Here is a 20406-nt window from a genome sequence, read left to right as displayed (position 1 = left end):
GTGTAGAAATAGAAATCTAAGGTCTTAAAATAGAAATCTAGATACATACATCTAAGGTATTAGCAATGTTTGCTTCTTGTGCAAGTGCAAACTTTACTGGGAGAGTATGAGTGGCTACCGGAAAGCTGAGGGACTTAGTGTCTATGGCTGTGTTAAGAATACCAGCGTAGTGCTTAGTGGATATTGTGCAGTACATAATACTAACTTGAAAGGTGTGCAATATTGCAACCATTGACACTTTAAAAAGTAGTATGCTTTATTGTTGTCACTTGACCTCATCATGTTGCAAGTTTAATTCCTCAAGCACATACTCATTAATTTACATTCATCTCATTAAAGCTCAAAGGTGATCATTTTGAACATCATGAAGTTCACACAACATGAACTGTGATGTGTATCAATAGATATTCAGTAATATATAACCTAATAACATTGCACATCCTTTGTTCAATAAACTCATACCTTGTTTATATGAAAAAAAATGGTTACAGTATGGCACCTACAATGGAAGTAAATCCAGCCAGTCCACAAATGTTAAAATAGACAGTTTCAAAAGTATAGCCACAAAGCATAAACTTTAAGCTATTCATGTTAAAACTATTTTAGTGTGACAAAATGAGGGATTCACTATCATTACAGTGTTTCCCAGTTTTAGAATATAATGTATATTTTTGTGGCACTGCGGAGAGCTAATTAGGTTGATGAAGCCTGTGAGGGATAAAGGCGACCAGAGACGGCAGTGTGACAGAGAGAGAGTGTCGCACAGCTGCCCGTAACACTCTCTCTGTGCGTAATCACGACCCGGCCCCATCCACCATGCCACAATTTTATACTGTTTATACTATACTAATAAAAATGTTTCAGGGAAAGAATGAAGAGCTAATAACACTAAACTGTATCATTCACATGTAAATAAAAGTAGTAAAAGCATTTGTCTTTAAGTAAGGACTTTTTTTTTGTTATCATTTTATAGTTTTTTTCTGCTTATAAAAGGATTGTTATCCATTTTACTAAGGGATCCAGTACAAACTAACACTTGGGATTAATATTAAAAAGAAACACTGAGTAAAGACTTAGAGCTAGAGTTAGAACATGTCATTTAAAACAAATAAGTACTGTAAATAAGAGCCTAATGTGATCTAAAAAAGGGCCAGAGGAGTGTGAAATCTGATAATCTTTTAGAGGGAATTGACTGAGACATCTCAGCAGGCCAGCCTGATATTGAGCCATCAGGCAGAACCACAGCTGTCAAGGTGAAAATGGGAGAGTGGAATAATAGGAGACAGAAAAAAGCATGGAACAAAACCAAAGACACAGGATTTGGTGTCCAAGTGGGTTGTCCAAGATAACCACATGACACCCACAATGTGCGACAGGCTACCACGAATGAACTTTAATGCTAATAAGACGAAGTTTGACATAGTGGCATTGATTAAAGAAGCTCAAGATAGGGTTCATTCATTTATTTCGGTCATATATTAGTTGGATGTGGACTGATTAACCAACATGATCATATGTTGTCGGCATGTTGTTTTTGAGAGTTCCGGTACCCTAGGATCAGCCACATTATGCTGATTCACCGACAAGGGCCATCTCCTATTAGACATTTTTGCATTGGCACCAGCGTGTTTACCTTCCTCTGTGGCATGAATGGAAGCATAGTGCGTAAGCAGTTTGGGATATCCAGGATTAAATGCCGGGTTATGCAAGGAAGTAATTGTGCTGCATAATCAGTAACGAGCGAATTCAGAGGTTTAAAATGACATTGTTACTCACTAAAGGTTAGGTTGAGGTTTGGGTCTGGGGGTTCAGTTTCAAAAATATACATTCTTCTTCACTGTATTACAGCCTGTACAGCTGAAAATAACTGCTTCAAAACTCACTTTTGGCACCCCTCCGTGAACATTTCACCTGGAAAATGGAGTTCACATGTGCCCATATGCCCACCAACACTTACTGCTATCTAAAAATCTAGTTATACCATGTTAATGAGCACAATACCATGGTAGTACAATAGAGAACAATGTAAATACTACAGATACCATCACAGTACTTTTGTGAGGGTTTAGAGAGTTTTCCTAAAAGCGGGACATTAATATGGGATATTTAAGAAATATACTGTATGTTATAAAATAATAATAATAATATTATTATATATAATATTCCAACTTGGAAAGTCTCATCCGAGACTTTCGCAGAAATGCAGGAGCGTGACTTCACACAATGATGCCGGCACTCAGGAAGATATACAAAATAGTTGATAAACATTCACTTGATAAATGAGTCAAAGTTCCTACATTACATGATATTAAAGTGTGTTTAATAACCATTAGCAGAGTAGCAGGTGTTCAAAACATGGTAAATTGTTTCTGAATTGGGTTGCTAGGAGCAGGTGAGTAGATTCCCCCACAATAATCAAAACAAGCAATAACAGCCCTCCATTATTTATACCATGATCAATGGAAACATGTAAATGCTTCACGCTGCAACCCAATACCAATGCAAGTGTATTATTTAAATTATATTTAAACAGTATGATACATGCGTTTTGATATATTAACGATGAATCGATTAATAGATCGTTAATTTCCACGACGATCAATTATGAAATCCCTACTCAGGAGGCTGCTCAAAGTTATGCCGCGCCACTGAGCGTTACTCACATATTTTCCATTAAATTTGACATTTATTATTTACTCTAGCATTGTTCATTCTTGTAGTAGAGAAAACGCTAGGTAACGTTTGTGTGTACTGTCTGCCACCTGAACCTAATCTACGTGTCCTGTGTTTGATACCTGTGCAATGTCCTAGCAGCAATGCGGCCTGGCGCTTCTTAAGGTGTGACCACCTTAAGTCTCCGCAGTGACAAATCCTCTGTAAAACCATTTTGGAATCTATCCACATCACACAATCAACAGCCTGACACCTGTGCTTTTCTACACCTGCTGCTGGCGCTCTTAAAGGAGGTGCTATAAGGACTGCAGAGGCAGGTTAGAGATGTACTACTCAGTTCAATCATGCTACTGTTCACACTCACTTTTACATGCCTCATCTCACTCTAACACACACACACACACACTAAAATAAGATAATGAAACACCCAAGATCTATGACACATTCAGAACGGTCAGTTTAACACTAAGTGTCTTCTCTTATCTCTGTATAACACTATGGGCTATACCCGCTGGCCCTTGCGCTGTTCCACAATCCTGATAAGCAGAGTTATTGAGATTGCAAGCACGCTCGATTGAACTGAAGCAGCTTAATTAAAGCTCACTACTCCCAAGCGTCACAGGATTCCCTGACATCTATATATCTCCACTCGGCAAACTACTGGAGCAGACTGTCTCTCCCTCTACATATAAGCATGCATCTCACTTTAGGGATGTTTAAAGGAATAGTCACCCAAAATGAAAATTCTCTCATCATTTACTCACCCTCATGTCATCACAGATGTCCCTGTTGCTCACACCTATCATATCACTTCTGAAGACAAGTTTGACCACTGGAGTCATATGGATTACTTTTACGCTGCCTTTGCGTGCTTTTTGGAGCAAACTTTCATTGTATGGACCTACAGAGCAGAGATTTCCTTCTAAAAATCTTCAGAAGAAGAAAGAAAGCATTACATATCTGAGATGAAATGAGGGTGAGTAAATTATTAGAGAATTTAAATTTTTGGGTGAACTATCGCTTTAAGTGTAAAATTATTATTAATAACAAAAGTAAACACACTGATTGAACAAATTAAAAAAAAATACGATTTTCCCATTGCAAAACAATTGACAAAAAAGTCAGATTTTAGAATAATTTTATATATATATATATTTTACTGATTCCACTATATAACAAAAAAATTTGTTCCTGGGTAGTAAGTGTTATTTCCTAATTGCTTATGCCTCAAAAGTAAATAAAATGGCTATTATTCCCCACAAACTTTGCTTTTGTGACCAGGACAGTGATATTTTGAAATGTACCTATTTCCAACGAGAACACGTGCAAATTTGTGTCTTTTTGTTCACATAAAGTCTGAAGAAAACAGCATATGAATCCAAATTAACATGTATTTATACTAAAGTAATACAAAAATGACTACAAAAGATTTAGATGCAAGTAGTTTTTAGAGATTTCTGATTATACTGTAAATCACTTTCACGAATCAACCCTGAAATGTACTCATCATACTTCAAGGCATTCAGCAAGGTCTTGATGCTGTTGTAATCCTCATTGAGGTGCACTGTGTGAGCCTGGGGAAGGGACGGGTACTTGTTACCATTATGGATCAGCACGGCTTTGAGGCTCCTGGATGAGCTGTCAATGAAGAGGCACCACTCATTCTGGTTACAGGTGATTCCCATTGCCTCAAACAGACTGGTCACATTGTGGCAGAAGCAGAGCCCATCTTGACGGGTGAAGAAGCTGGAAAAAGGTAGGTGACACTTCCTCTGATCTGCTTGAGCCTAGATGTCAAAACCTTGGCAATGCATTGGTGAGACCAAGATCTCTAATCAAGTTGCTGAGGTCTTTTTGGTTGGGGTTTCTCTCCTCATCTCCACCTCTAAAATTGTCATCTGGATCTACAACGTCTCCCTCGCTCTCAGACTTGCTGCTCTCTTGCTTGTTCTCTCTCCGGAGGAGTGGGTACAGGGAGCTCATGGCAGTGTGGCACCAGGGCGATGGATGAAGGAATGTCTGGATACATGATAGCAGGTGCATTCTTGCCAGTCTGACATTTGGAAGGGTCCACCATGCAGAGGTAGCAGTTGCTTGAGTGGTCAGTGGGTTCCCGCAAAATTCTTGGGATAGCGAACTTCATGGCTCTCTTTTCCCCTCTGTACCATCCTACAAAATACGTATACATATACGATATATATTTTCAGTAACATTGAAAATTGTAAAACATTTTTAAATTAAAAACTTTCACAATTTGAAAAATTAACAAATGTTATAAAATAAAATTCCGAGCAACCTTATTGTCCATCTTACCTTCCAGAGTTTTTTTGCAGTGCTCGCAGGTGAAATGAGGTGCCCAGGGTTTGTCTTGATCCCCGACAGGTATGCCGAAATATGCATTGTAGGCCTCACACATCTTAGCAGACGCTTCCACAGAGTACTTTTTCGCTGTTATCTAGATAAATTGCCCGCAGACATAGCAAAATGCATCTGCCGGATGCTTGCAGCCTCTTGATGCCATCTCAGAAAAATGAAGATATGTATCCACTTAGGCAGCTGGAACTAAGCTGAACTGGTGGGCTTAAGGCCCCAGTATTTATACAACTATTTATATTACTGGAACATTCTAGAACGTTCTAGAAGTTACTGCAAGTTTACTCAGCACTGAATCTATCTGGAATGTTCTGGAAAACATACATTTCAAAATACCACTGTCCAGGTCACAAAAGCTAAGTTTGTGGGGAAAAATATCAATTTTCTATACTTTTGAGGCATAAGCAATTAAGAAATAACACTTACTACCCAGGAACCAAAAAAATAAATAAATTGTTACACGTGTTCTCAAATTTGTTTGTGTGGTTGACTCAAAAGTTTTTATTTTTATTTTGGGGTGTTAATGAACTTAACAAGGGGTTAGCTCATTAACTAACTTTCCATAGATTAAAAAAATCATCTGGCTTGTTTGTATCATGCACGCATTAATTCGATCTAATTAAATGATTCATAGCAACCTAATCTTGCCATGTGCGATGCCTGTTTATGTACTAAATATATACTAAAATAAAGTCACCTATAACAACAACGTTTTATTTGGGTAAGAGAAACAGATTTAAACACTCTGATGAACGTCTTAGAGGCCCTGCGTTGATAACAACAACAGGTTAGTGTTTTTTGTTTGTTGTGTCAACATTGTATGATAACTGCCACATTGCCAAACAGCACACCTGCGACCACATGGATTTCACATCAACAGCAGTGCGACCTTCACACGAGCAGGTGACCGAGGGCAATGTCATTTCTGTCATGCCGGAAGTTGTGACATATGATCGAAACTAACCAAAATTCCATATGTGCAAAGTATCGATATATATATATATATATATATATATATATATATATATGATATATATACACGTATGGATATATGTAGTCACGATATTCTGTACATATATAATATATATATATATATATATATATATATATATATATATATATATATATATATATATATATATATATATATATATATATATATATAAACCAGCAATGAAAACTATGAAAAATCTGCAGTAAAGAATATGGGCTCACAATGCATTGAATCCCAACCCATCATGTCTAATGAGATACAAAAAGTTTCTATTTTTGGCGACAACATCCAACATAGCCTACTCAGTTGCCGATGTGTGAGGAAAAAAAACGATCTCTAACAAATCTTAGTACGTCTTTTTTTTTCCCCTGTCTTTTTCAGCGGCAGTCGTGGTTATTTTGGGTCCTGCCTGCTTTAAAACACGAAGACATTTTAAATGGAATAACACTAACCAGCATCCTTCATAATTATGTCAAATTGTTTCCATCAGTTCTGTTCATCTTCCATAAAACATTGTACAGGTGCAGATGTATTATGATGAATTTAACTCACCAAGCAGTCTTGAGGGGCGAAATGTGAAAAATCCCCGACAAAAAGGTTCAAATATACGAAGACTGATGGAACGGATCGTCGTCCGCACGTTTTCACTGTTAGCAGCGGCGTCACTCTGTGGGAGGGGCTATTTGGACTAAACAAACACTGAACGCGTTTGGAAGACCCCCATTAAGGGGCCGTTCACACCAAGGATGTTTTTGTGTCCAAAAGTCTTTGACCGTTGTGCCGCGTCCAGCTTTGTTTTCGACGTCTCGCGCTGGAGCGCCGCGTGTTTAGAAGACGTATCTGATTAAAAATGAACGTAGACTTTAAAAGCGCGTCTCGAGACACCTTTGTTACCTGCGTTGCGTTTTTTTTTTTTTGCGCAAGTACGTGTTCGTCTTGACGGTCCCTTACACGCAATCCATCGCCGCCGTGAGGTTATCTGATATCAAGTTCCGTCTCTAAAGATGTTTCTTTTGCTTCCCTCGTTTCTCAATATTTTTGTTTCTCGTCACTCTTTTCGAGAAACCAATCACAACAGACCTGGCATACTAAACTCAGCAAAAAAAGAAACGTCCTTTCACTTTCAACTGCTTCTAGTTTCTGCAAATTTAACATGTGTAAATATTTATATGAACATAAAAAGATTCAACAACTAAGACATAAACTGAACAATTATCACAGACATGTGACAAACAGAAATGGAATAATGTGTCCCTGAACAAGGGGACTTTTGTCAAAATCTAAAGTAACAGTCAGTATCTAATTTGGCCATCAGCTGCATTAAGTACTGCAGTGCATCTCCTCCTCATGGACTGCACCAGATTTGCCTGTTCTTGCTGTGAGATGTTACCCCACTATTCCACCAACGCACTTGCAAGTTCCCAGACATTTCTGGGGGAATGGCCCTAGCCCTCACCCTCTGATTCAACAGGTCCCAGATGTGCTCAATATGATTGCTATCTGCCACATCTGCAATCCTCATGCCTCCATGCAGCATGTCTAAGGCACGTTCACGCAGATGAGCAGAGACCCTGGGCATCTTTCTTGTGGTGTTTTTCAGAGTCACTATAAAGGTCTCTTTAGTGTCCTAAGTTTTTATAACGGTGACCTTAATTGCCTACCGTCTGTAAGCTATTAGTGCAACGTCCGTTCCACAGATGCATGTTCATTAATTGTTTATGGTTCATTGAACAAGCGTGGAAAACATTGTTTAAACCCTTTACAATAAAGATCTATAAAGTTATTCGGATTTTTACAAAATTATCTTTAAAATACAATGTCCTGAAAAGGGGACATTTCTTTTTTGCTGAGTTGACATGCTTTTATTGTCTGGTATCTAATTTCAATGGGTTGACAGCATGCTGAAAACTGTAGTCAAGCTTCATAATAATGTAATAAAAAAAAGGGAACTGTTTTCAAAAGCAGTATATTTATCCATTTCAGCTTGAGAGCAGTAGTTATGGGAAATACTAAAAGTTAATTAAATAACAAAACTATGTCAGGAATGGTGAAAGGGCAACAGTCTCTTTTAACAGTCTCTACTTTAAAGGGATATTTCACCCAAAAATGGTCTCATTATTTATTCAACCTCATGATTTTTAAAAGAATATCTCAACTCTGTAAGTGAATGGTGACCAAAACGTTGAAGCTCCAAAAAGCACATAAAGGCAGCGTAAAATTAATCTATACAACTCCAGTGGTTAATCCATGTCTTTTGAAGTGATATGAATATTTAAATAATTTTTTACTGTAAATCTTCCCTTTCACATTCAGGCACCTACTGGTTGAGATTGATTGTAAAAAGGACTTATATATTGATCTGTTTCTCACCCACACCTATCGTATCGCTTCTTTAGACATTGATTTAACCACTGGAGTCTTATGGATGACATTTTATGTGCTTTTTGGACCTTTTGGAGGTAAATTCACTTAAAGTAAATGATGAAAGAATTTTCATTTTTGGGTCAACTATCCCTTTAAGACAAGAAAACCACATTTTCAGTCTTTGTTAATACATGGACCAGTATGAAAAAGATTTGATGGCAAACCTTTAATGGACTGCTGAAGTGAAATAAATTGTAGACTACAGGAGGAGGATAATAAATATTGTAATCAACTGAATTCACAGTTGTTCATGAATAAATAAGTAATAAATGTGATAGTATTAAAAAACAGCACTTGCACATTCTAAGCATAATATCATATATCATATAATTACAATGGTACACAGAATTAATAGCTATAATGTGTACATTTTACTTTAACCCCATCCAGTTCAATGGAGGGTAAGGGTCAGTAGACTTTTAAAGAGATCGATCCTTATTAAAGACATGGATTAAACAATTGGAATCGTATGGATTACTTTTATGCTGCCTTTATGTGATTTGTCTACCTTCAAAGTTTTGTCACAATTCACTTGCACTGTATGGACCTACAGAGCAGAGATATTCTTCTAAAAATCTTTGTTTGTGTTCAATAGAAGGAAGTCATACACATCTGGGATGGTAAGAAGGTGAGTAAATGATGAGATCATTTTCATTTTGATGTGAACTATTCCTTTAAACAAAAGGTCAAAAGGACTGGATCACATTTGTTATAAATAGGAAAGGTGGGGTGAAAATTTCAAAGACTTTATTCCACATTAATCAGGATCACATTCCATGCAACAAATAGCAAATTCATTTCAACATTGTTTACACTGTTCTGCCTGCTCTTAGTGGTCTTTGGTTTGTGGCCTGGATTGTCTCGAGAAGTTAGTCCTGTGATGATCATAAAAAGCGGTCTGGCGCCCTCATGTGGCATAATCTGCCAGAGCAATCTGCTGCACTATGGCCAGTTCATTCAGCAGCTGTTTGATGTTGTGCTTGAGTTCAGGCAGAGGGTCCAGAGGCTCCGGAGACTCCAAATCACCAGTGCAGTCCAGACAGTTTTCAAGCACTGAAACAGGAAAAAAAATCTGAATCGAAACAGTATTAACTTATTATCTTAAATGTACATAAAACCTATTAATCTATCACACAATACAAATCCCCACATGAAAAGGCGCAAGACATCAATCATGCCAATGAAGTCCATCCTGTGAATAAAGTCTTCCAGTATAGTGCTCCAGTAGGTTGATATTTTTAGAGCAAAGGAAAACCAGTAATTTTCAATATAAATTAAGCTCAATCAGCATTTGTGGCACAATATTAATTACCACAAAATTTACTTTTGACTTGCCCCTCCATTTCATTAAAAATAAGCAAAACGTTTTGTTACAGTGAGACACTTACAATGGAAGTGAATGGGGCCAATCAGTAACCATTATAACACTCACTGTTTCACAAGTATAGCCAAAAGATGCAAACAATCTGTGTTAACATGATTTTAGTGTGATAAAATCGCTTACTAATCTTTTCTGTGTAAAGGTATAGCCAATTTTACAACTTAGTTGCCATGACAATGTAGTCAAACAATGTAGAAATAAAGATTTTAACAACTTTATAACTGAAATAATACATTTGTTTTGACAGAAGAATGAATGTAAGTGCTTTTATAAAGTTATAAGCTTCACATTTCTGACTTTAAACCCTCCACAAATTGGCCCCATTCATTTTCATAGTGACCAAGTGCCTCACTATAACCTACATTTTTGCTTTTTTTAAAGAAAAGGAGGGGCAAGTCAAAATGTATTTTAGTGGTAATCAACATTATGCCACGAATGCTGTTAATTCAGCGTAACTTGTATTGAACCCGGAATATTCCTTTAACTGCAATTAATGTCACTGAATTAAAGCTACTCAAAGTGCTAATCTCCAATTGACATTCAATGTAGTTTTGGGTTCCATAGAGAAATCAGCATTGGAGCTGGTGTTCAAATCATGCATAATTTCCAACCTTGAGAATCGCAGCAAAGAAAGCAAGCACATCTTTATCAATAATTAAAGTAAATGAATACAGCATACACGGTACGAAAATAATGGGAAAGCTCTCAAAAGATTAAACTAAAGAAACAAACTGCCTGAAAGTGCCTTTAATGTTGTATCATGCGATAAAACCCTCTTAAAGAGACAGTAACCATTTTCCTTTATCCTGAACATTTACATTCCAAGTAAAAGAAAAGTACAAATGTGTCATTTTTATTCTTTTATTTCACTCTTATCGCTGTAAAATGGCATGTCTTTGAATGGCATGTAAAAAAGTTTTTTAAAACAATCACTCAACCATCAATGTTTCACTGGATCTGTTGCTATTTTAATTATCTAAAATACAAAGCACTGATAATTTAAAGTGTGAGCCTGTACATCTTGAAAGAGTTATAAACATTTACAGTTTTACAGTATTATTATGTGCCTAGATCATCTTTAAAATAAACAGTTTACCCAAAAATGAAATTTCTCTCATCAATTACTCACTCTCATGCCACCCCAAATGTGTATTTTTTAAACATTTATGCATTTGGCAGACGCTTTTATCCAAAGCGACTTACAGTGCACTTATTGCAGGGACAATCCCCCTGGAGCAACCTGGAGTTAAGTGCCTTGCTCAAGGACACAATGGTGGTGGCTGTGGGGCTCAAACCAGCAACCTTCTGATTACAAGATTTCCAGTTATGTGCTTAGACCACTACACCACCACCACTCCATGTATGCCTTTCTTTCTTCTGCTGAACACAAATTGAACGTTTTTGGAAGAATTTCTCAGTTCTGTTGGTCCTTTCAATGCAAGTGAATGGTCATCAGAACTCAGAAGGTACAAAAATCACATAAATACAGCGTAAAAATAATGCATACATCACTAAAATCCAGTGGTTAAATCCATGTCTTCAGATGAGATAGACATGATGTCCGTCAAGCGCAAGTTAACTTAGAAACTTTTTAAATAGACACAAAATGTGTTCAGTATGAACAGCCCCTTAGACATCTGACAACCTCATGCAGGCAACAGAAATTTTCAAACGGGTCTGATGTGGCCCACGGGCTGCCAGTTGAATAGGCCTGATCAAGGCAGTTAATATATTTTCAAGCAGAGTATAATATTATATAATTAGTATTATATTAGTATATCATTTTTAAATTCCCTAGATATTTCCAGGTTTTCCATGACTATCATATGACCTATAAATAGGTCTTTTGTGAGCATTCATGTGATTTATCGAAGGGGGTCGAATCTCACCTGTTGGCTTAATTGGTACTGAGCCTTGGGTATTATTTTGGCATTGGACGGTTGTGTCAGAAGTAAAGTCACAGGCTCTGTTCCTTTTATTTTAAGGTCTTTGATCAGTTAGCACAAGTGTGTGGTTGGAATCATTATGAAAACCTTTATCTGGAGGAAAGAGATGAGCACATGTGTTGCGTACCACTATAGCACCTTTTCTGAATAAAAACAAAAAATATAGTCACACCTTTGAATCAGTTTTCTTCCTGCTTCATGCCATTGCAAGTCTTCTCTTCCTTAGAGAAGATAAAGTTATATTTTCCAGCTATCCTGCCAAACACTCATCACATGTCCAGGTCATAACATTTATTTAAAAATTTCAGTAATTGTTTTGTAGATAATTTCTTAAAGTTGAACTTGATCTTTAATTGGTTGGTGTTAGTATGTTCACAGAAATTAACCAAGTTAATATCTAGTATTTTGTAAACTTTGAATGTACCTCTTATCTGCTGCCTCTATGACTTTCTGTCACGAGGAAGAACTTGTCATTGATTTCCTCTACTTTTTGTTCCACTTGAGCCTCTGCTTCCTCTGTCTCATTTCCCTTTACCACCCCCTCATTATAATTCACACATGAATCAATCATCACAGTGCCTCCATCTTCACCATGGCCTCCTCATGTCCTGAGTCTTTCCAAAATAACTTACTGTAGTTGTGCTGCCCTAGTTGCTCAAAGACTCTCTCTCCCTCCTCATTTTCTTCCTTTATACTCACATTTTCTACTTCACGGTGTTCCCTGTCCTTATGGCCAGTTTTCCCACTTTAAATTCTTCTTTTCTTCTGTCAACCTTCTTCTCCATCCCTGTCAGTGCCCTCATCCTTCTCTTCCTTCAGAACCCAGTCAGCCTGTTCTACCATGCCTTTACCCTTGCAGTCTATTTCCTGCAATTTCTTGTCCTTTTCTGTCATCAAAATTGAGTTTTCTCACCATTTCAGTCAGTTAATATGTTTAATCTCTATAAGAAAGAGTAAAACAGAAATACACAATGCACATATACAAAAGAAGTGCAAAATCTAAAAAGAACCTCTGTGGTGAAAGGCTTGACATGGATCACTTTGAGTGTCTGGAGCGCACCATCGAAGAATTTAACAGTGTAGGATTGCTGTGGGATTAATTAGTTTACGATTAAACACATTAGAATCACTTATTAAAAATATATTTTGAAGACCTGAAGAATCTGTTCACGTTTATTTCATTAAATGCATCACCAGCTTACCATAAATTGTTGATAAAATCGACAATCGGACCAACTGGCAAGGACTTTGTCATTCACATGAAAACCCTGGAAAAACATGTACCGACGAGAACAGAATTTATTTGACTAGCCTCACCTCTTACTGAATAAACACGTGTTGATGTAATGCAAAACAGCAATTTTAGAAAGTAACTAAAAAAGTAACTAAATAAAATTCTGTTGTTTTTGTGATCCACAAAGTTATAATCAGAGCAATGACAACAGGCCTGACGCAGCATCACTTTCACATCACAGTAGGGTCAGAAATTAATAGGCTTGGGCAGGGCTGGACTGGCAATCTGGCATACCGGCATTTTCCTGGTGGGCCGACGCACTTTGGGGCCGATCATGGGCGGACTGGCCAGCGGGAGAACCGAGCAGGCTGGTGGTGCATCCGCGAAACGGGCCTAATGAGCCACGACAAGCTAAAATGAGCCACCGCTTTATGCAAAACGGGCCACAAAACAGCACAGCGATATGCAGAAAAGGATAGCGACCCCATCATGGAATGAGTAAATGAGGAGAGAATTTTCATTTTTCAAGCGCAGTCCTGTTGTTCATTACATAACGACAAATATCCCCTTATGCGCTCTAGCTAATATGAACCAGTGATCTCGTGAATTACATTTCTTTTAAAGTAAAAACCTTATTTTTATTTTTTATAAGATGTTGAGTCATGTTTAGATGGCCTACTCTTAAAAGAGTAGTTCACCCAAAAATTTACAATTCTTCCATCATGCCATCCCATATGTCAATGACTTTCTTTCTTCTGCTGAACACAAAGATTATTAGGAGAATATCTCTGCTTAGCATTCCCACTACTTAGAAGGTCCTCGTGGTGGCGCGGTTACTCACCTCAATCCAGGTGGCGGAGGACAAGTCTCAGTTGTCTCCGCTTCGGAGACAGTCAGTCCACGCATCTTATCACGTGGCTCGTTGTGCATGACACCGTGGAGACTCACAGCATGTGGAGGCTCATGCTATTCTCCGCGATCCACGCAAAACTTACCACTTGCCCCATTGAGAGCGAGAACCACTAATCGTGACTACGAGGAGGTTACCCAATGTGACTCTGCCCTCGTTAGCAACCGGGCCAATTTGGTTGCTCAGGAGACCTGGCTGAACAGCACACCCTGGATTCGAACTCGCAACTCCAGGAGTGGTAGTCTGCGTCAATACTCGCTGAGCTCTAACACAGCATCTTTAAACTTTCGGTCCTCAACAAAGTCTGATCAAACCAGTATTTAAAAATACTATAGATACCAGATACCTTTCAAATTATTTCCTCCTCTTTAACTATAAAAGCACATTGTGCATGTGCTAAAGCATCTTTAATTGTAACCACATTGTGCGCGAGATGCACAAGACACACTTGTGTCGCTGGGCTCACGTGTACATGAATACGTACGTCTAGTTGTAGCTTAGTTTTGAGGTACAGGCCTATAGGGCCAAAAACCATTTCGGTAATGTATAATAAATCTTAATAACATATTAATAGGCATATATGATAAAGGTATAACATATAGTGCTTTCTCAAAACTTATTTTGAATTTAAAACACATTCTACACATTTTTCCATAACTAAACAGATGAAACAAATAGCCGTTACACCAAATACAACTCTATGAATCTTTATTGTACTTATACGATATCCATTTCACACAAAATACATACACAATCCAATGGTTGTATAGAATATTTTGATCATACATAATTAGCATATAGTACATGAATACTAAATACAAAATGTTTAGCTTTTATCTATTTGTCAGAGAAATAAGCAGCACTATTTACAAGCTTTATTTACATACAAAAAACACAATGCACTTTAGAATTAGAAATGATCATGAACAGACTAATTAAACAGTCTACACAGAAATGGGTACCTGTGATTGACATAATTTACCTTACCACCCCCCCCCCCCACACACACTTCTATATTATAGGCATCATAGAATGGCATATATTTTTCTTATCACATAAATTTGATTCAATTACAAACTTAAAGTGGTATATCCAAATGTTAATGGATTTACTAAGCTGTCGAATTCCAATGGGAGCTGCAAATGTACCATATGATGTCCAATTTAGCATAAATTACTTTACTGATTATCAGGGTGTATTAGTTACGCACACCTTTTATCAATTTAAAGTTTTCAAGAAATTAATAAAATAGAAAAATTTCACTGCTTAAAATACTGCATATTATTTTTGATTAAGAGTGCGCAATGTCAAGAAAGCAAATCTAATTTCTATGGTTAAAGCTTTCACATCATTAGTAATCAGATCATAACCAAATCAAGAAAAAATACATCTTTTACATATTTGTCCTGTACATAGATCATCTTTTTTTTAAATTCTAGATACACACATAAACACTCTTTACTGACAGAACAAACAAACGACTAATGTTTTCTCACAAATGTCACTATTACTTACTTTACAAAACAGGCAAATTGTGTTTGTGTGCTCAAAAAGCAATGCATCCATGCAAGTTACATTTAACGGCATTGTAAACCATTACCATTTCATGTTTATCGTAACATTTCTCGAACATGCAATGGACTTAAAATGACTCACAGAATGAAGGACTTAGAATTTGGCCATGTTCCTTTCGATACATTTTCACTTCAAAAGTCTTTATGTCACTGAGGTGGACAGAACACACAGTTAACTTTTTAATTAAACAACTGAAGAAGGGAACAGTGAAACTGGAGACACAAAAACAGATTTCCCATATAGAATCATTCTTAACAGGGTCCTTTTGTCCAAGGATTTAAATAGTTTTCTTTTTTAACACGATGTCACACATACTGGTAACTCTCAGTTTTCTGGAAGGTTGGTTGAGTATCACTGATTCATGGACTGCCAGTGAGAAGAACTGAGAAGTTAAGAAACTTTAAACAATGCCCTCTATACAGCTTGTGTCCAGATGTACAATGAGCATGCGCAGGAAAGACATCTCCTTGCGGGTGTTCTCAAATATGACACGGGGGTCATCCGATTGGCACCGAAGGCAGTTGGGCGCCATTACCATAGCGAGGTTGTTCACATCCATTTTTGTGACGGCAACATTTGTAGGCTGAGCAAATACCTGGAAATATTTAGGATATACATCAGAGCATTGTAAGGAGTTTTAAAATCTGCTAGCACACTTTAAAGCTGAAGTATGTAATTTCTGCAACATTAATGCCACCAAACAGATTTGCAAAAATATATATATTTATTTTTAAAAAAAAGCTTTCCGAATACGACCCTCAGTGCCACTGAGACAAAGCATTTACAGTTTTAGAGGAAATGAACCTCTGAATGACTTGTAGTTGTCTCGGCATATTAAGCTGGGATAGAAAAATTATATGAGAGGCACGGGACATTTTGCATTTTGAAGCAGTTTTGTGTTATGGCAAATACCTGTAGGAAGTGGATGAAGTAGCACAGCACCAGTCGGTTGAGCTCAGGCAAAGACTGCACTACACTGATGGCGGCCACAGGGTCATCATAGTTGCTGACACACTGCATGTAGAAACTCATTGGTATAAGAGGCTCCTCCAGCTCACGGTACCAAAGCTTCATCAGAGAGGCTGTGGGAAACATTAGTACAGAGTAGTTCAAGTTTGAGTGTCAGTCAATATTTGCTTTGGGTATGTAATATAAATGCACAAGCAGACATTAAAGAAATAGTTACTCACCAGGAACATTGGGATCTGACAAATTTTCAGGGATTCTCCACTGGTCCACCTGTAGCTTCAGGGAATTAACTTCATCAATATCACCAGGTACCCTGAATGAGGAAATTGCATTGTTATACTCAAGGACCACCAGAGGGAGACAGCACATTATAAGAATGCATGCACTGTGACTGCAACTTGCAGCAACACAGGACGTCCCACAAGATCTCACAGCAGATGCATCTGAAAGCTGGAAAATGCTGCCTTCGGAGGCTGTATTCAGAGGTAGGAAGAAACCTGTTTCTTAAAACAGCCCCTTCATACAAAAACACTGTTAAACCATTAATTGATTAAGAAGCAAGTCAGCTGCCTTAGCGTTCAGAGTTTATTACAGTGTATTTTCACTAATGAATTTCCATGACTTTCCTGTTTTTCATTGTTACTGTTTAGGATTTATAAAATACATTTTCTAGCCTATAAAATGCACTCACCTAAAGGATTATTAGGAACACCATACTAATACTGTGTTTGACCCCCTTTCGCCTTCAGAACTGCCTTAATTCTACGTGGCATTGATTCAACAAGGTGCTGAAAGATTCTTTAGAAATGTTGGCCCATATTGATAGGATAGCATCTTGCAGTTGATGGAGAATTGTGGGATGCACATCCAGGACACGAAGCTCCCGTTCCACCACATCCCAAAGATGCTCTATTGGGTTGAGATCTGGTGACTGTGGGGGCCATTTTAGTACAGTGAACTCATTGTCATGTTCAAGAAACCAATTTGAAATGATTCGAGCTTTGTGACATGGTGCATTATCCTGCTGGAAGTAGCCATCAGAGGATGGGTACATGGTGGCCAGAAAGGGATGGACATGGTCAGAAACAATGCTCAGGTAGGCCCTGGCTTTTAAACGATGCCCAATTGGCACTAAGGGGCCTAAAGTGTGCCAAGAAAACATCTCCCACACCATTACACCACCACCACCAGCCTGCACAGTGGTAACAAGGCAGGATGGATCCATGTTCTCATTCTGTTTATGCCAAATTCTGACTCTACCATCTGAATGTCTCAACAGAAATCGAGACTCATCAGACCAGGCAACATTTTTCCAGTCTTCAACTGTCCAATTTTGGTGAGCTCTTGCAAACTGTAGCCTCTTTTTCCTATTTGTAGTGGAGATGAGTGGTACCCGGTGGGGTCTTCTGCTGTTGTAGCCCATCCGCCTCAAGGTTGTGCGTGTTGTGGCTTCACAAATGCTTTGCTGCATACCTCGGTTGTAGCAGTGGTTATTTCAGGCAAAGTTGCTCTTCTATCAGCTTGAATCAGTCAGCCCATTCTCCTCTGACCTCTAGCATCAACAAGGCATTTTCAGCCCACAGGACTGCCGCATACTGGATGTTTTTCCTTTTCACACCATTCTTTGTAAACCCTAGAAATGGTTGTGCGTGAAAATCCCAGTACCTGAGCAGATTGTGAAATACTCAGACCGGCCTGTCTGGCACCAACAACCATGCCACGCTCAAAATGGCTTAAATCACCTTTCTTTCCCATTCTGACATTCAGTTTGGAGTTCAGGAGATTGTCTTGACCAGGACCACACCCCTAAATGCATTGAAGCAACTGCCATGTGATTGGTTGATTAGATAATTGCATTAATGAGAAATTGAACAGGTGTTCCTAATAATCCTTTAGGTGAGTGTATTTTACAGATTTTTTTTTTTAAATGATTTCTATTTAAATTCTAGGCCTGGAAATCACATCTTATCACGTGGCTCATTGTGCATGACACCGCGGAGACGCCACATGTGGAGACTTATGTTACTCTCCGCGATCCACGCACAATTTACCACATGCCACTAATCATGATCACGAGGAGGTTACCCAATTTGACTCTACCCTCCCTAGCAACCAGGCCAATTTGGTTGCTTAGGAGACCTGGCTGGAGTCACTCAGCACACCCTGGATTTGAACTTGCGACTCCATGGGTGGTAGTCAGCGTCAATACTCGCTGAGCTACCCATTCCTCCTTTTCTTTAAAAAAGCAAAAATCAAGGTTACAGAGTGGCACTTGTGAATGTGGACAATTTTTTTGAGGGTTTAAAGGCAGAAATGTGAAGCTTCTAATTTTATAAAAGCACTTACATTTAACCTCTTTGAAGTTGGCACCCCATATAATTAAATAATCACCAAAACGATTCCATTAATTTGTGCTGTGTTTGTGCTGGTTTGGTGTTTGAGATATTAAGCATTCTTTTTTGGCCTGTGTGACGTCACTCTCCACCCCATCTTGCTCAAATCGATCCGAACCGGTATCATTCGTTTGTGCTTGATTTGTGCCGTTAAAATGAACACTTTATCTATTTCCATTCCTTAGAAATAACAAATATTTTTCAGGGCTGTGATGTCACTTTCCACCCCATGTCGTCCAAATCGTTTGTGCTCGATTTGTGCTGTTGAAAAAAACTAATTCCATTACAAAGAAATAACAAAATTATCTCCCGGATCTGTGACGTCAGTCATGAATTTACCTCATCTCGTCCAATGCACTCATTTTCTGACTCGTTCGTTTGTGCTCGCTCTGTGCAGGTTTCTTACCGTTGCTGTAATAATTTTTTTTTTTTTTATATTGACAGTTTGATCATTGGCAGTAACTTCAAGCTTCAAATCCAAATCACGTATTTGTGAGTGCAGTGAAGTTAGTTTTATATTTTACATTTGTGACAATACCAATTAAACTCTCCGTGCAAATCACATTTTTAAGCCAAACCAACCTGGACATACATAGGTTCTCTTTACCTAGCACAAAGCTATGCATGCCACAACCTACTGGGCTGGGAGAAGAATTTCTAGCCAAAAAGGGCTTAAATATTTCTCACCCACACCTATCATATCACTTCTGAAAATATGGGGTAAAGCAATGGATTACTTTTACGATGCCTTTATGTGCTTTTTGGAGTGTCAAAATGTTGTCACCCATTCACTCATGAGGACCTACAGAGCTGAAATATTGTTCGAAAAATCATAATTCGTGTTCTGCAGAAGAGAGAATGTCATACACATCTGGGATGGCTTGATGATGAGTAAATGATGAGAGAATTTTCATTTTTGGGTGAACCCATACCTTTAAATCTTCAAGATTAACTTTTGTTCCCTACAACCCATTTTGCATCCACAATTTTTAACTTCCCTCCTAAGAGACAAATATAGTAAAATATAGTCTATTCTGTTCTACACAATCGGCAAGAAGCTGAGCTGATCTTACCTGAATATCCCCTCAGTTTGTGCTCCACCCAAAGCTAGCACATACTGAGACAGCTGCACTTGCACCCACGGCAACTTCCTGTCTGGAAAGAGCTCATTTTGCCGCTCCATTACTTCCTCTAGAGAGCTGCCGAACAGAGACGGGGTAATGATGGCACGCCGACTGTGGTCTACCTCTTCCAAGGTGGGTTTACGGAGACCCTATATAGGAAACAGAGACAAATCTCTTACAATCTTATCGCTTACACCATGTCTCCTTTCCAAACTACAGTAAATGGGTTTTGTTCTCAGCAAGAGTTTTACACCTGTCCCAGCTTTAATCTTTATCCTTATCCATACAGCCTTATTGAAACTCACCTTTTTCCCGCCAGTGACCGCCACTTTTTGGAGCTTTCGGTAGCAGTATTTAGCATAAGTGCTGATGGGGAGAGCTACAAACAAAGAGACGAAGCATGAGTGATT

General features: G+C 38.2%; 2 protein-coding genes across 3 annotated transcripts in view; both read right to left on the bottom strand.

Moving 5' to 3' along the window:
- LOC127632574 (protein NDRG3-like) overlaps positions 1 to 7006 on the bottom strand; it is a 57149-nt gene extending 50143 nt beyond the window's left edge. Inside the window, exon 1 of one of the 2 annotated variants that reach the window (XM_052111229.1) lies at positions 6593 to 7006. The gene's annotated coding sequence lies outside the window, so the exon portion shown is untranslated. The remainder of the gene's footprint in view (positions 1 to 6592) is intronic. The other variant, XM_052111230.1, reaches the window with a different exon arrangement.
- A 7630-nt stretch (positions 7007 to 14636) lies between these two features.
- LOC127632681 (rho GTPase-activating protein 39-like) overlaps positions 14637 to 20406 on the bottom strand; it is a 41564-nt gene continuing 35794 nt past the window's right edge. Inside the window, exons 6-10 of the mRNA XM_052111420.1 lie at positions 20302 to 20375; positions 19946 to 20145; positions 16701 to 16792; positions 16423 to 16592; positions 14637 to 16105 (exon numbers count right to left, since the gene is read on the bottom strand). Of these exons, the coding sequence (XP_051967380.1) occupies positions 15911 to 16105; positions 16423 to 16592; positions 16701 to 16792; positions 19946 to 20145; positions 20302 to 20375 (731 nt within the window). The 3' untranslated portion in view covers positions 14637 to 15910. The remainder of the gene's footprint in view (positions 16106 to 16422; positions 16593 to 16700; positions 16793 to 19945; positions 20146 to 20301; positions 20376 to 20406) is intronic.

This window comes from Xyrauchen texanus, chromosome 39 (assembly GCF_025860055.1).
Source record: "Xyrauchen texanus isolate HMW12.3.18 chromosome 39, RBS_HiC_50CHRs, whole genome shotgun sequence".
NCBI classification, from domain to species: Eukaryota; Metazoa; Chordata; class Actinopteri; order Cypriniformes; family Catostomidae; genus Xyrauchen; species Xyrauchen texanus.
The sequence above is the reverse complement of the archived record's forward strand: the minus strand, read 5'-3'. Positions and strand labels throughout refer to the sequence as shown.